The following is a 17375-nucleotide window of genomic DNA, read 5'->3' as shown; positions in this document are numbered from 1 at the left end:
AATTCCCCACAATGCGGACACAGACTGCAAACACAATTTTTACAAGGGTATTCCATTGCTTGCTCTCTGTCTGAAACTAAAATCAACTGATTGAGTTAGGCTTTAAAGTGGAATTCCAGGTAAATGTGTCTTTTTTGAATAATGCAGTTTTTTGCTTCCATCATTTCCTGTCCAGGCTCAGGGTCCTATAGAAGATGTCTGGTACCTGACTGTCTGAGCATTTCTCAGTTTCTTTAAGCAGAAGTATAAAAGTATAAGTAGCCCTGCATATACTTTCATTAAAGGGATGTTTGAGTACTTTTTCACGCTTAATTTGGCACACATGTGAATGTGGTTATGATTAAAGTTTAGGGGCCATTGGTCTGCCATACACAATAGTTTAGCTGTAGAACTAAAAAGGTAAAACTTTTTAATTTTGGGTAAGGAAGGGAGGGTTATAACTCCAGGTCAGGATTTTTTTTACCACCTATGCCCCATTGGGGAGATACTTCTTAACTCCCTGTCACATAGCCACAAAGGGAAGTGAGAGAAAATCCTTTCAAAGTGAGAGACTCCAGGGGTGTCACCAGAACTAGTTTACTCATTGGAGTATTTCCCCTCTCTGTTCTGGTCACAACCAAAATTTGGGATTTTCTTTCACTTTCAGTGATTACAATAGTCAGGACAAATAAGGGTGAATCTTGCAAATGGAGATATAGACAGCAATAAAACCTGCTCTGTGTTCTAATCCCTCTCCACTTTATCCAAAACTAAAAAAAAGTTTTACCTTTATTTATAAGTATGTATAAGGTAAAACACATATGCAGAACTGATGTAAACATAAAAGAATGAGCTGTAAAATCATACTTTTCTTACATTTGTTGTTTAGAGCAGCTGATGAACTGTTCAGCACAGTGAGGGCATAGTGTGGAGGTAAGGAACCTTTACAAATCGCAGTAATGAAGGCATCCCTTGGTGTTACAAGCCCCAACTTTCCACAAAGGGCTGCCATGGTCATTTCAGCTTTCAAGATGTTTTCAGTGGCAGTTTCATCCGTGCTGCAGTAAAAGAAATGATTCTGTGTTCAGTCGGTGCAAGCAGCGAGTCTACTTCTGCACTTAATTCATCTAAACATATTAGCATGAAAATAAATAAATACAAAGTTTTATGTGCTTTTCTTGTAGACCACTGAGGGACACAAGAATTCTATTACAGTCATGTTTTACTGCCACCCACAGAAGGTTGGGGACAGTGGCAAACAGAAAAGTAGTAAACCAGTCCACATATATACCCTCCTCAACCCAGCATGCCTCAGTTTTGTGAGAAAGCAATACACACAGAGGGTTGGGACTTGTGTCCCTCAAAGGACTACAAGAAAAGGATTTTACGGTAAGCACAGCAATCTTAGTTTTTGTCATTTATTGAGGGACACAGGAATTTTCTCAGTTTGGACGTTTAAAAGCAGTCCAACTGAGGGATAGGCAACAGCCACTGAAAGGGCCAAAAAAAGAGACAGGGATTTCGCCTGTCAGAAGTATCTGAAGGAACCAACTCCCAAATCAAAAATGAAAATAGGGAGATGTCCTGCCTTAGGACTTAAACGTAATGTCTCAGAGCAGGAAGAAAACTACAGCTATGAGGAACTCCCTGCCCTGCCAGTAAGAACTGGAAAACCGAACAGCAAGCCATTAAAATAATAGATAAAAACAAAAATGGGAGTAAAAATGGACCAACAAGTAAGACCAATAGAAAACAATTCACTGGGTTAGCAACTATGGAAAAAAAAAAAACAAATACATAGGAGGAAAGTTTGACAATTAATGGCCAAAAAAACACCAACCTGTCAAAATGCTAGGACCCTAGAAGTAGGGAATCAACCATCTAGTCCCAAACCCATGCTTTATCCTCCACTGAAAACAAGGGCCAGACAACTCTGTGCACATATTGGGATCAACACCCTGAGAGCATGAATGAGGAAGGAACCTAGAGGATCTTCTTCAGAAGGCTGAAAAACAGCCACAGACAAAGGAGCCAGCTCCGGGAAATGTAGGTCCCAAGAGACCTGAAAGCTACAAAGGGTACTAGCAGCAGGATACTAGCATGTTTCTTCTGTTGACAGCCCAGGAGAGTAACAGGGCATCTAGCGTTGGATGCTTTCTGCCAATCAGGAAAAATGGGGTGCACGGGTGCTGAACCATCAAATCCTTCCCAGGAAACTCACCAGATGTGGAGATTCAGGATGCAGCATCTTCCATGGGAGAATTCCCACACCTTCCTTAAGCAGAAGGTTCTGTATTACTCAGAAGATGCCCTAAGCAGGCCTGACCAGTACACTGACTCACGGGAGAATTCCTTGATGAGGTGGAAACTGTTGTTTATGGTTAGAAAAGTCCCAGCAGTGAAGACACAAGAGAGAGAGAAACATTTTCAGGGTTAAGGGAAGATACCACCCTGTCCCAAGCCATGGATAGAAAAGTAGCATCTGGGACTCTTTATCCAAAGGGATCATTTAGGATGTCTCTCATTGAGCCCAGACACTCTGACATCGAAGAGGAAGCTGAAGGTGATTTGTAGCCCACAAACTAAAGGGGGGCATGGTACAAGAGCAATCCATAGGCTGCCCACCAGCCCCAAATAAAGTGGTTGGGTGGGGGGATTTTCATTTGAATAGGCTGCAGTCACGCTGGATCACACAAAAATAGTGCATACACTACTTTTCAAAGATGCACTGCACCAAATCACATGGCCCTGTGGTACAATGCGATCTGGTGCAAGCAAATGCACTGTTTGCGATCTGCATTTTGGGTGTTGTTAGGAATATATTGACACTTTACAGCAGTCCTACAGTACACTCAGTTCCCTTTCACACCACAGCCCCCTTGCAATCACACAATAACAGCCCCCCCTTAAGTCACAGTGCCCTTAGAAATCACAGCCCCCCATCACAGGCCCTCCCCTGCACAGTCCTACCTTAACGCAGCAGGGCAGAGGCCCTTATCTGCCTGGGTGCCCCCTCACTGGTCTCCTGGCCTGCTGCTGTCATCCTCACAGCAGGGTAGGGGGTGGGAGGTGGGGCAGGTCTGGATGAAGGGCGCAAGCTGCGCAAGTTATTATGTTAACAAGCGGATGATTTCCCGTTTGTTAATTTGAAAAGACTCCCCACTCTCTGTGCAGATCTGCAGCGCTAAGCACAAAGTCCGGACAAGACACTGACACTTGGTCCGGCTCCAGATCGCGCCCCCCCCCCCCCCCCCCCCCCATTTAGACATCCCTGCTCTACAGATTGTTCCATTAACTACACACAAACAGACAAGAATTCCTGGGGGGACATGGAGGGGACATCACTCAACAGAACTGCAGGAAACCCACCTCACCTGTTGCAGTGGGGCTTTAAACAGAAAAAAAGCCAAAATGCTTTTTTCATTTTGGACCATGTACATATTTTTGCTACACTTCCTCTTTCATAGCTATGACAAGAGTTAAGAGGAAATAAGTCAAAAATTAGGGCATTCCCTGGTCGTCACTGGAGTCATCAGAACTAGCATCACCTTTGAAAGACTTCCCCCTATTAGTGTGGTAAACTCAAATTGTGATTTTTTTTTTTTGCTTTCTCTGTGAGAATGGTCACCAGGCCAAATAGAGAGAGTGAATCAACATAATGGAGGACACAGAAAGCAATAAAACCTGACAGGGGTTCCAATTACCCCAATAAAAATGTATTTGTTATAAATAAAAGAAAGACAAGTTGCATCTGCCCAGAGGTAATGCAACTAGGCCCAAAGTGAGGCAAAGCCAGGCAAGTGATGAGGGTTTCTGGAGGTCAAAGGTTAGAAGTCACTATAGATAGGAGGTGGATATTGACCGGAGATGCACCCGGTGTTTCAGAAGCTAGGGAAGCAGTAGGATGATGGTTCTTCTGGGCAGAATGGTAGAAAAGCGCAAACCACACAAGAACAGCACTCCACCCAAAAAATAATCTCAGCACTCGATCCCTCAACCTTAACCCTTACCGCAGTAAACGTAGTGGTGAGAAATTAAAAGAAACACCCAATGGTGTGATAGCTCCCTATGCTACAGTCCAACCACCCCTACGCACAAAGTGAGTCTTCAGAAGACACCTGGGGCTGTGCCATGGCTCAGGACTCAGACAGAGTTCCGTGCCTAATAAACCAGTACACACAGGACTGAAAAGCACCAAATGCAGAACCCAGTGCCTGAAAGTCACATTACAGGCTAGCCCTGCACTTGTTCACTGGGGTCCAGGTACAGCCTGCCAAAGCCTGTACAATATGCAAGTCTTGAATGTAGTCTTTGAGGAAAAAAAAACACCAGCAGCGTAGCAGGAAAAAATAAAAAATCTTGAATAAAGTCACCAAGGTTAGATGGCTACCAAAAAGATGAGACATTTTTCCAGCAGAGTGGAAGAAAAGATATCCAATCTCATAGGACACTAGCAAAACCTAAGGCATGCTGGGTAGAGGAAGGCTGGCTTACTGCTTTTCTGTTTGCCATATCCAAACCTCCTGTGGGCAGCAGTATAACCAGACTATAGTAGAATTCCTGTGTCTTTCAATAAAATTAAAATACAACCCCAATTTCTCAAAAGTTGGGATGTTGTGTAAAATCTACATAAACATAAAATGCAATTATTTGTAAATTTCATAAAGCCTTATTTTATTTACATTAGCAAACAGAAAACATATCAAATGTTTAAACTGAGAAAATGTACCATTTTAAGAAACAATACGCAAATCTCACAATACAGTGCTGCAATGTTTATATATACGCACTTTTTAAAAACCATCATAAATAATGCATTTTATTTAGTGAAAAATGTCCTATGATTTAAAACATAATCGCAATTCCTTTCAATTCTGTGCTCCACATGAATCTTTTACTATGAATCACCATAGGTTCCATACACCTTCACCACAATCTGGTCACCTGGTGTTCTGACTTATGAAAACTAGGTCAGGATGTACCTTTCCCTTTAAGGGGGAAATGTAGCTTGGATTGGTGGTAAAGCCCAGATGGATCCTTATTTTTACTCCATACAACTCTACTGATCTGTGTGATGTGACCTGGGATGCAGACTTTTGAACTAAGCGCTGATAAAAACTGGGAAGGCTTTTTAGTCCAACTCTTTAGTCCGGAGGACACGGCTCACATGGTTGCCAAAAAGAATGTCACATTCAGATATGGCTTTTTCTTTGTATGATAAAGCTTTAACTTGCATTTTTGGATAGCATGGCAAACTGTGTTCACAAACAATGATTTTTGGAAATATTCCTGAGCCCAAGCAGTGATTTCCATTACAGAATCATGCCCGTTTTTTATGGGATGCCATCTGAGGTCTCAAAGATCATGAGCATCCAATATTGAATTGCGCACTGAGATTTCTCCAGATTCTCTGAATCTTTTGATGATTCAGTGCTGGTGGACCCAAGAGGAAGAGAGTCGGGGATGCTCTGTGGAAAACCATTGCACAGAGCAGGTAAGTATAACATGTTTGTTATTTTTATATGGGAAATAAAAAAAGGAAAAGCTTTATAAATCACTTTAACTTTTTTTTTCCCTAAAATGGTACATTTTCCCAGTTTAAACATTTGATGTTATCTATTTTCTATTGTGAATAAAATATGGGTTTATGAGATATGCAAATCACTGCATTGTTTTTATGTAGATTTTACACAGCGTCCCCAGTTTTTTGCAATTGGGGTTGTACGATTTACACACTTAGATTCTAATTCTGGAAGATATCTAGTAAATACAACCCAAATTTTAAAAAAGTTGGGACACTGTACAAATTGGGATTAAAAAAGGAATGGACTAATTTACAAATCTCATAAACGTATATTTTATTTACAATATAATATAGATAACATATCAAATGTTGAAAGTGAGAGATTTTGAAACGTCATGCCAAATATTGGCTAATTTTGGATTTCCTGAGACCTACACATTCCAAAAAAGTTGGGACAGGTAGCAATAAGAGGCCGGAAAAGTTAAATGTACATATAAGGAACAGCTAGAGGACCAATTTGCATCTTATTAGGTCAATTGGCAACATGACTGGGTATAAAAAGAGCCTCTCAGAAGTCAAGATGGGCAAAGGATCACCAATTCCCCCAATGCCGAGGCAAAAAATAGTGGAGCAATATCAGAAATGAGTTTCTCAGAGAAAAATTGCAAAGAGTTTGAAGTTATCATATACAGTGCATAATATCATCCAAAGATTCAAAGAATCTGGAAAAATCTCTGTGCGTAAGGGTCAAGGCCGGAAAACCATACTGGATGCCCATGATCTTCGGGCCCTTAGACGGCACTGCATCACATACAGGAATGCTACTGTAATGGAAATCACAACATGGGCTCAGGAATACTTCCAGAAAACATTGTTGGTGAACACAATCCACCGTGCCATTCGCCGTTGCCAGCTAAAACTCTATAGGTCAAAAAAGAAGCCATATAAAAAACATGATCAAGAAGCACCGGCGTTTTCTCTGGGCCAAGGCTCATTTAAAATGGACTGTGGCAAAGTGGAAAACTGTTCTGTGGTCAGACGAATCAAAATTTGAAGTTCTTTTTGGAAAACTGGGACGCCATGTCATCCGGACTAAAGAGGACAAGGACAACTAAAGTTGTCAGCGCTCAGTTCAGAAGCCTGCATCTCTGATGGCATGGGGTTGCATGAGTGCATGTGGCATGGGCAGCTTACACATCTGGAAAGACACCATCAATGGTGAAAGGTATATCCAAGTTCTAGAACAACATATGCTCCCATCCAGGGAAGACCTTGCATTTTCAAACATGACAATGCCAGACCACATATTGCATCAATTACAACATCATGGCTGAGTATAAGAAGGATCCGGGTACTGAAATGGACAGCCTGCAGTCCAGATCTTTCACCCATAGAAAATGTTTGGAGCATTATAAAGAGGAAGATGCAACAAAGAAGACCTAAGACAGTTGAGCAACTAGAAGCCTGTATTAGACAAGAATGGGACAACATTCCTAGTCCTAAACTTGAGCAACTTGTCTCCTCAGTCCCCAGACGTTTGCAGACTGTTATAAAAAGAAGAGGGGATGCCACACAGTGGTAAACATGGCCTTGTCCCAACTTTTTTGAGATGTGTTGATGCCATGAAATTTAAAATCAACTTATTTTTACCTTAAAATTATATATTTTCTCAGTTTAAACATTTGATATGCCATCTATTTGAAACTTCCTCATCATTGCATTCTGTTTTTATTCACAATTTGTAGTGTCCCAACTTCTTCGGAATCCGGCTTGTATAAACATACCGGTAACTTTACTAGTGTTAAACAGGGAACTATACACAACTCTTAAATTTAAAAAAAAAAAAAAAACACAATATGTCATTATAAAGTACAGTGCCTTGAAAAAGTATTCATACCCCTTGAAATTTTCCACATTTTGTTATGTTACAATCAAAAACGTAAATGTATTTTATAGGTATTTTTTGTGCTAGACCAACACTGAGAGCCTAATTCACTATAGCACCTAGTCAGCAAATGGGTGAACAAATGGTCACTAACGACTAAAACCAGTCAGAAACGGTATTCACTATAGCATGCGGTGCAAAATATTTATTCACAAAATCAAATTCACTGTAGGTCACATAATAATGTTTAGAGCTTATTTGATAGATTAAATGGTTTCTAAACATGTGGTTTATGGTTTGGAGATGATCTGTTTTTAAATATTGTTGTGAAAGCAGAAATATGCTTGAAAGTCTGGGAAGAGATGCATTTTTTTTGTTTTTTAGAACTCTGTACTGACACAACTGAGCATGCCTGGAAAACTACCGTATATGCCGGCGTATAAGACAACTTTTTAACCTTAAAAAGATTCCCCAAAAATAGAGGGGGTCGTCTTAAACGCAGAGTATAAAATGCGAGGACCACTTTACATGGCCCAAAATTAACGTCCCTAATAATCTCTCAACCTGCTGGATGTGCGGTAATAATATATGTACCGTAGCGGAGTAAAAATGTGAGGACTACCGTACTTTATATGGCCCAAAATAAACATCCCTATTAATCTCTCAACATGCTCGATGTGTTGCTATACTGTATGTATCGTAGCTTCGGCTACATACAGTATACCGCGCTGAGCCAATCATGGTGAGCGATGTATTCTATTATTGAATACAAAGCCTGCTTGGAATTGCTGAGTCAGAGAGAGTAACATCATCAACCCGCCTCTCCAATTCCACCAATCCGAGCAGGTTTTGTACTCAATAATAGAATACATCGTTCACCGTGATTGGCTCAGCGCAGTATACTGTATGTAGCCAAAGCTACAGTACATACAGTATTACCGCACATCCAGAGATTAATAGGGACATTCGTTTTGGGTCATGTAAAGTACGGTAGTCCTCACATTTTTTACTCCGCTACGGTACATACATTATTACGGCACATCCAGCGGGTTGAGAGATTATTAGGGATGTTAGTTTTGGGCCATGTAAAGTAGTCCTCACCTTTTATACTCCGCTACGGTATATATATTATTACCGCACATCCAGTGGGATGAGAGATTATTAGGGATGTTAGTTTTGGGCCATGTAAAGTAGTCCTCACATTTTACACTCCGCTACGGTACATACATTATTTTTTGGGCTGCCTTGGAAAGGGGGTCGTCTTATACAGTGAGTATAGCTCAAAACCTATGTTTTTTTAACTTGAAAATTAGGGGGTCGTCTTATATGCCCAGTTGTCTTATACACTGGCAAATACGGTAGTCATAAACCTTCTCCCATTCAGTTTTAGCCCCGTGCTATAGTGAATTCCGAAATGTGTGAATGCCTAACAAGCGTGAATTTGTGAGAGCTAGCAAACTATGTACTATTTATATATACAAGTGTCAACCATTGATTCTCATTGTATAACTGTTACTTCCAAAAAACATACATTTTTGAGATAAACTTTTAATTCCTAAAATAAATTGTGCTTGCTGGGTTTTTATGTTTCTTTTTATCTCTTTTTTTTTTTTTTTTAAACAATGCTAGTAATGTTTTACTGTTTATGGAACAGATATTATTCTCTCTCTCTCTATACACACATTATATATATATATATATATATATATATATATATATATATATATATATAGAGAGAGAGAGAGAGAGAGAGAGAGAGAGATAGAGAGAGATAGAGAGAGATAGAGAGAGAGAGAGAGAGAGAGAGATATACCGCTCAAAAAAATTAAAGGAACACTTTTTAAATCAGAGTATTGCATCAAGTCAATTAAACTCCTGGGATATTGATCTGGTCAGTTAAGTAGCAGAGGGGTTTGGTAATCAGTTTCAGCTGCTTTGGTGTTAATGAAATTAACAGCAGGTGCACTAGATGGGCAACAATGAGACAACCTCCAAATCCAAAACAAGAATGGTTCTACAGGTGGAGGCCACTGACATTTTTTCCATAAAATCTTTTCTGACTGTTTTTCATTAGTTTTGCATTTGGCTAGGGTCAGTGTCACTACTGGTAGCATGAGGCAATACCTGGACCCTATAGAGGTTGCACAGGCAGTCCGACTCCTCCAGGATGGCACATCAATACAATGGCCAGTAGGTTTGCTTTGTCTCCCAGCACAGTCTCAAGAGCATGGAGGAGATTCCAGGAGACAGGCAATTACTCTAGGAGAACTGAACAGAGCTGTTGAAGGTCCTTAACCCATCAGCAGGACCAGTATCTGCTCCTTTCTGAAAGGAGGAACAGGATGAGCACTGCCAGAGCCCTACAAAATGACCTCCAGCAGGCCATTGGTGTGAATGTCTCTGACCAAACAATCAGAAACAGACTTCTTGAGGGTGGCCTGAGGGCCCCACATCCTCTAGTGGGCCCTGTGCTCACTTTTCGGCACCGTGGAACTCGATTGGCATTTGCCATTAAACACCAGAATTGGCAGGTCTGCCACTGGCGTCCTGTGCTTTTCACAGATGAGAGCAGGTTCACCCTGAGCACATGTAATAGAAGTGAAAGGGTCTGGAGAAGCCATGGAGAACATTATGCTGCCTATAACATCATTCAGCTTGACCGGTTTGGTGGTGGGTCAGTGATGGTCTGCAGAGGCACATCCATGGAGGGACGCGTAGACCTCTACAGGCTAGACTATGGCACCCTGACTGCCATTAGGTATCGGGATGAAATTCTTGGACCCATTGTCAGACCCTACACTGGTGCAGTGGGTCCTGGGTTCCTTCTGGTGCGTGACAATGCCTGGCCTCATGTGACGAGAGTATGCAGCCAGTCCCTGGAGGATGAAGGAATTGATACCATTGAATAGCCCCCACGCTCGCCTGACCTAAATCCAATAGAACACCTCTGCCACGTTATGTTTCGGTCCATCTGACACCGCCAGGTTGCACCTCAGTCTGTTCAGGAGCTCATTGATGCCCTGGTCCAGATCTGGGAGTAAACACCCCAGGAGACCATTCGTTGTCTCATTAAGAGAATGCCTCGACGTGGTCAGGCATGCATACAAGCACATGGGGGCTATACAAACTACTGAGGACCATTCTGAGTTGCTGTATTTAAATTTCAGCAAAATGGACTAGTCTGCTGCATAATTTTTTTACTTTGATTTTCGGGGGGACTTTGAATTTAGCCCTCTGTAGATTGATCATTTTCAACATTACTCAGTCCATAGTATAGAAATCCAGCATGATATTTATCCCTATTGAGATCTGATGTGTTTTCAAAGTGTTCCTATAGATAGATATAGTTATTTTGTTAACATATTTGAGAGAGATAGATAGATAGATAGATAGATAGATAGATAGATAGATAGATAGATAGATAGATAGATAGATAGATAGATAGATAGATGCATTCTTTGCAGTATATATAGGGTTTCCATCCGTCCAGATTTGACTGATCGAATCGGATGTCAGCGGACATGTCTCCGCTGACATCCAATGCCCCATTGAGATGCATGGGGGGACCCGTTCAGATCCGCCAAAAAAACGGACAGGCGGATCGGAACAGTCCGCCTGTGTGAAAAGGGCCTTAGACATTTGCTATTTTCCATTATACACTGACATAGGCTTATATAGCTGATTTTCAAAAAACAAACGCTCGGCCGTGAGAGCAGATGGTCATGCCATCATGTAATGACCGATAAATCGTTCCATGGACATAAATTAATCCTTTTTTTGTTTGTTTTTTCACATATACCTAGTACAAACAGTTTGGACGATAAACACATTAACCTTTCAATTTATTGTTCATTCGGCAGATTTACAAACTTGTCCTTCGGTTTTTTTGGCTAAAAAAAACCTGACAACCGATTAAAGATTTTTGCCCATGAACTGGCTAAAAAAGGAACAAAGTGTCCAAATGACCGAATTTCGGCCGATTTTTCATATAGTGTAAGGCCACCATAAGACACAGGAAGGAATTAATCGGCTGACCTCATTAGCACACACCTGTAGCTGCATTCCCTCCTTCCAGCAGATCCCAATCACCCCCCAGCTAGGTGCACGCTTTTCTAATACAATTAATCAGTGATTACTGGTCTCCCTGAATACAGACATTTTTGTTTTGCCTTAAATTCATCTTTCATAGATCTGTTCATTTGGAGAGTGCAGGAAATGAGAGATCAGATAACCGCCTATATGGATTGAGTTGTAGTATTGAAAACAGGAGAAGCATGTCCTGGGTTCTGTTAAGCTCAGCATACACTATACAATCTGATTGTACAATCTCCTTTAGATCTGCCATTAATTATGTAGTGCAAGGGCCTGCCTGATTGGATACAGAGTGATCAGATAGCTGGTGTGTCCTCCCATTATATAGTGTTGGTAAATATAAAGGAGATTGTACAAAGCTTGTACAATGAGATTGTATAGCGTAATTAACTAGTTGCTAACTATTTCTAATCCTTGCTTGCTTTGCAATAACTTTTCAAAAATACAAATCCACTTCAGTAACATTTAGAAAGTTAGGGGTAGCTCTTAATTGTGTCCAGGCAATTGTACGTAGCTTTGTGGAGTGGAGTTGTGCCGCCAGCCACAAGTGGGTGTAACAACACAAATTTGATTGTAAAAAAAAAAATCAGTGTGGGGGTCCCCCCAATCTAAACCAGGCTCTTAGGTCTCTATTATATGATAAATAATTGTTAATGTCTAAATAGAATTTTATTAGAATGTTGACTTTTAGTTCTATAGGTTTATGGTTTTGTCATGGTACTACTATATATTCTATGGATAAATCTGATCAACACAGTGGCTTAATGACTAGCGCTCTGATCTAGCAACAGTCAGGTCATGGGTTCAAATCTCACCTATGCCACCTATCACCTCCCTACAGTTTCAATGTCGAAATGGATATGTGCATAGGCAAAAGCATATTTGTCATCAGCGTGATACAATTTATCTCTCGCTGATGGCACATATGCATTTGCCATTGCAATTCTAGGGAGGTAGTAGCATGGGTGGGATTTTAACTCATGATCTAAGTGCTGCTAGCTAAGAGTGTTAAAGATTAAGCCACTGTGCTGAGTACAATTAAACCTAGAATATAAAGAAGTACCATGATTACATAAAAAGAAACAAAAAATATACGTCCAGTCAATCAGGTCCTGCACCATCACCCTAAGATAGCATTGCCAAAAAATACTATTAAATATTTTTTTCTGCTCTGTAGGTACACTGTTTCAGTCATTTTCTACAGTGATTTAATTTATAGTGTATTATCACATGGTTTTATCAATTTTAGGGGTACCTGATGAGGGTCCCATATGGGCCATTGATGAAAGGAATTAACTATATGTGCCGCCTGGACGTGTGCTCACTGCTCTCCTTCATGCTATTTTGACTACAGTGGAATGTTTATATAGAGACCCCTCTTATCCTCTTTTTCAATCTACCCTGTATTGGTGGAGAACACTACCATATAATTCTTACAACAATCTCTGGGACAACTGTGAATTGGTCTCATATACTGGCGATCCAGCTTCAAAAACCTATTTGGAGTGGTTTATGCCCTTTTCAAGATGGCACCATATCTGATTTGTAAGTATTATGATATTATGATTATAAATGATTAATGTATAAGGAATCGGTTAGGTTTGCAACATATGTTATTTTTATGGCTTATCTCTTTAGAGATTACGCCATATGTTGATCTGCTCTCTCTTTTTTATTATTATATTTGGTTTTTCTTTCTTTTCATTTTCCAGTATATTGACATTATGAATCCTCTACACCCATCATTCCCTGAAGAAGCCTTATAGGCGAAATGCATTGGATACCCTAACCTTGTGCCATCGCCTGGGGCATCTCCCTTGTATACCTGTGTGGGGCTTGGTAGGGTGGAATTAAGAGGTGTACACATATTTTTGTCATGTTTCTACTGTACTATTGTTGTATGTTATTTTATTAGTATTGTATTGAATAAAATATATATTTTTTATATACAAACTAGTCAGTTTTGTTTCTCAGAGTAGGTTGTCCAGCACCGATATAGCCCTCTTGTCTCTTTATAGTATTTTTTGGCTATTACATAAACATATGTAATATTACATTACATAAATAGAACATTTTCATAAAATACAAATTAGACATAAAGAAAAGTTTGACATATGTAGAATAGAGATAACACTCTTATATCAATGATAATAATATAAATATCAGCAAAAGAAGCAAAACACGTCACATATTTTAATTTCTGACAATTTAGAAATGGTCTTGCATTTGTATTTTAGGGTAATAGAGATTCTCTTGATCTATGTTCATTTGTTAATCATGGTACTACTGTATATTCTAAGGATAATTGTGCTTATCTAAAAGACTTAATGGGTAGTACTTCTACCTAGAAAGAGTCAGACCATGGGCTTCAAATCCCAAGCATGGTATTATCTGCTTAAGTATTAAACAAGAGAGTATGCTGACAATAGGCAAACACCCAATTGCCACTGCCACATCAGAATGGTTGTTTCCATAATTTGCATGCAATGGTATGTTAATTTAGCAAAAATATTATGGTGTGGAAATAAAATAATCAAACACTAGTGAACACGCAGGGTGTTAGCATGGTTGGGATTTGAGCTCATGACCTAAGAGCTTTTTGTGCATAAGCGCAGACCACTAAGCCAATGTGCCAAGTACAATTAGACTTGCATAATAGTTTAGTATGATTAAAGAATGAACATAGATAATTAGAACTCTATAGTCTCCTAAAAAATAAATGTAACATGAAAAAAAAATATATATATATATAACATAACAGAACTGTAAATGATAAATACATGTATAAGAGAATGGGAGTGATGGCGCTGCCTATTCTGTAAAGTGCAAATAGATATTACAATATAAAAATGTGATGAAGGAATAAATATGTAAACATGAATATATGAAATGAGAAGGATATGGAAATGTATGATGATCAATATGAAAAATGCCCACAAGATGGCGTAGTATAAAGTGCAAAAGGTGCTACAATAAATAAATAACTACGTATATGTGTACAATAACAAATGACAGTTGAAATAAATAATTCACACAATAAATACAACCTTAAATAGATAAAGTGAATAAATACTATAAGTGAAGTACCAAATAGTGCGAGGTGAGTCCAATCTCTCAGTGATAAAAAAGGTGCGGGAAACTGTATATACAAAATAAATAATGTGCAAATATGCAGGAGAGTTTTATACAAAATACGACAAGAAGTGATATTCCCACTTAATATATAAAAATAAAAAATATAGAAAATTAATTATAAAAAAATTAAAGTCCGTGGATGAGAAGTGTGCAAAAAATAATGAATGTGCGGGAAAGTTTTTATAAAGTGCAACAATAAGTGATGATCAATCAATTCATATGCTGGGATAAGTCCATTAGTGAATGTGCCCAGTGAAAATGGGTAAGCGGTATCTTACGGTGACCCCCAAGGTGGGTGACTGGTGAGCTGCGGGATGGCTCCTATTAAAAAACCTACTCACCAGCCTTCGGGTTATATTTCAAGTGAGGCTGCAGCCTATTAGTGCATATTAATTTATCCTTTGATCCTTTGATTCCTTAGCGCGGATTTAATTATTTACTGATAAATACATGTAACCTCACAGAATAGCAGACATTACTCTGTAATGATCCTTCAGAAAAGCATTCATTAGCAAAAGAAGAAAACAAACAATGCACAATGAGACCCCTTTCAGACTGCGGCGACACGACTTGGTGGGGCGACCTGTGAAGTCGCGGTGCACAGCGACTTGCACGGACTTCATATAATTGAAGTCAATGCAAGTCGCCTCCAGGTCGCCCCAAAGTAGTACAGGACCCTTTTTCTAAGTCGGAGCGACTTGAGTCGCTCCTATTAGAACGGGTCCTGTACTTTTCAATGGCGAGCGACCCACCGCGACTTGTCAGGCCACCAAGTCGCCTGACAAGTCGCGCTAGTGTGAATGGACCCTAATTGTAATATAAATAAATAGCCAAACACGAGGTAGAGCACACCCCATATTATTGGCGTACATGTACAGTATACACATGATCATAGCTAAATACTGCAGTGCAGTTTCATATAAGAAAGTTGTTGGCAATTGCCAGTTATGGAACCCTAACTATGCTAATTTGGAATTCACTAATGCATATTCGCCTATTTCTACTCCTACTTTTCCGCTCACATATTCACCTAGTTGAGACTGCAGAATTACTATTTCTTCTCCTTATTCTTAGTGAATTAGGCCCTAGGTGGCACATACTGTAATTGTGAAGTGGAAAGAAAATGATAAATGGTTTTTAAAGTTTTTAGAACTAAATATGTAAAAAGTGTGGCGTACATTTGTATTCAGCCACCTTTACTCTGATACTCCTAACTAAAATCTAGTGGAACCAATTGCCTTCAGAAGTCACCTAAGACCACCCTGTCCTGATGAAGGATCAAAAATGGCTCTTTGCAGGAAAGAGCCGCCAATTCCGACACCCTTCTGGCCGAGGTTATGGCAACCAAAAAGACCAATTTCCTTATCAAGAGACCTTGGGAGAGCAGGTCTGGAGGACATGTAAGCAACCATGGCTCCTCCACTGCTAATTTTACGATTTCCGCGAACCAAGGTCTCCTGGACCAAACCAAAGCCATTAGGATCACCGGTTTCCCCTCCACCTAAATTCTTCTCAACGTGGCAAAAGCTGGACCTCACCAGAGATCAGCTTGGACCAAAACCAAGGAATCACTAAGGCATCCATCCTGATTGTGATCGGATACCTGGTTCTGAAAACAAACCTGTCAACTTGTTGTTGAACCTGGACGCCAATAGATCTACGTTGGGAGTACCCCAGCGTTGGCAGATCAGTTGAAAGACCTCGGGATGCAGGGACCACTCCCCAGGAAACAACTGCTGATGACTTAGAAAGTCTGCCCGCTAGTTGTCCACCCCCTGGATGAAAACCGCCGACAGACATGGAACATGACTCTCTGCCCAATACAGTATGTGGTTCACCTACTTCTGCACGGATTGGCTTCTGGTTCCCCTCTGATGGTTGATATAAGCCACCAGAGTCACGTTGTCGGACTGAATCCTGACAGGACACCCCAGCAGTCTGGTCATCCAAGAAACCAGCGCCAAACGTGCTGCCCGAACCTTCAAGATGTTGATGGGTAAAACCTTTTCTACCTGAGACCACCTTCCCTGGATATAGATTTCCTCCAAGACCACTCCCGACAAGGCTGGCGTCTGTGGTTACTACCTTCCAGGTCACAGGCAGAAAAGATTTCCCCTTGCTTAGGTTGCTGAGGAACAGCCACCAGGTCAGACCCTGTCGTACCCTTGGGGAAAGAAACATTGGGGAATCCAGAGCTTGGAGTTTATCGTTCCAAATGGACAAAATACAGTTCTGGAACAGTCTGGGGTGGAACTGCGCATAAGGGACCTGCACCATCTTTCCTAGCAGTCTCATGCGCAGCCGTATAGAGGGAAACCTTTTCCCTCTTACCAACCGCACCAGACCCTTCAAGGCCAGAACCTTTTTTGATGGCAGGAAAATCTTTGCCTGAGCAGTATCGAGAATCAGACCCAAATTATCCAGAATTTGAACAGGTTTTGAAGGCCGACTTTTCCAAGTTTACAACCCAACCCAGATTTTCTAAGAACTGGACGGCCCGGGGAAACATCCCATCTTAGAAACTGGTCCTTACCGATTCTTGATCAGCAGGGCGTCTAGGTGAGCCAGTAGTGAAATGCCCAGAGACCTTAGAAGAACCAACACTGGGGCCAAGACTTTTGTAAACACCCAGGGAGCTGTGGCCAGACTGAACGGCAGAGCCACAAACTGAAAATGGGACTGCCCTACTGCAAAACGCAGAAACCTCTGATGGAGTCTGAAAAACTGGTACATGGAGGTATGCATCCTTGATATCTATAG

At 40.5% G+C, this 17375-nt stretch overlaps 1 protein-coding gene across 2 annotated transcripts in view; it reads right to left on the bottom strand.

Annotated features, from left to right (window-relative positions):
* MON2 (MON2 homolog, regulator of endosome-to-Golgi trafficking) overlaps positions 1 to 17375 on the bottom strand; it is a 271194-nt gene that overhangs the window by 157520 nt on the left and 96299 nt on the right. For both annotated transcript variants that reach the window (XM_082256725.1, XM_082256726.1), the window contains exon 14: positions 856 to 1037. In XM_082256725.1, coding sequence (XP_082112851.1) covers positions 856 to 1037 — 182 coding nt within the window. The remainder of the gene's footprint in view (positions 1 to 855; positions 1038 to 17375) is intronic.

This window comes from Pelophylax lessonae, assembly GCF_965119305.1.
Source record: "Pelophylax lessonae genome assembly, chromosome: 4".
NCBI lineage: Eukaryota > Metazoa > Chordata > Amphibia > Anura > Ranidae > Pelophylax > Pelophylax lessonae.
Note: the sequence above shows the minus strand (reverse complement) of the source record. Positions and strands in the feature narration are given on the sequence as shown.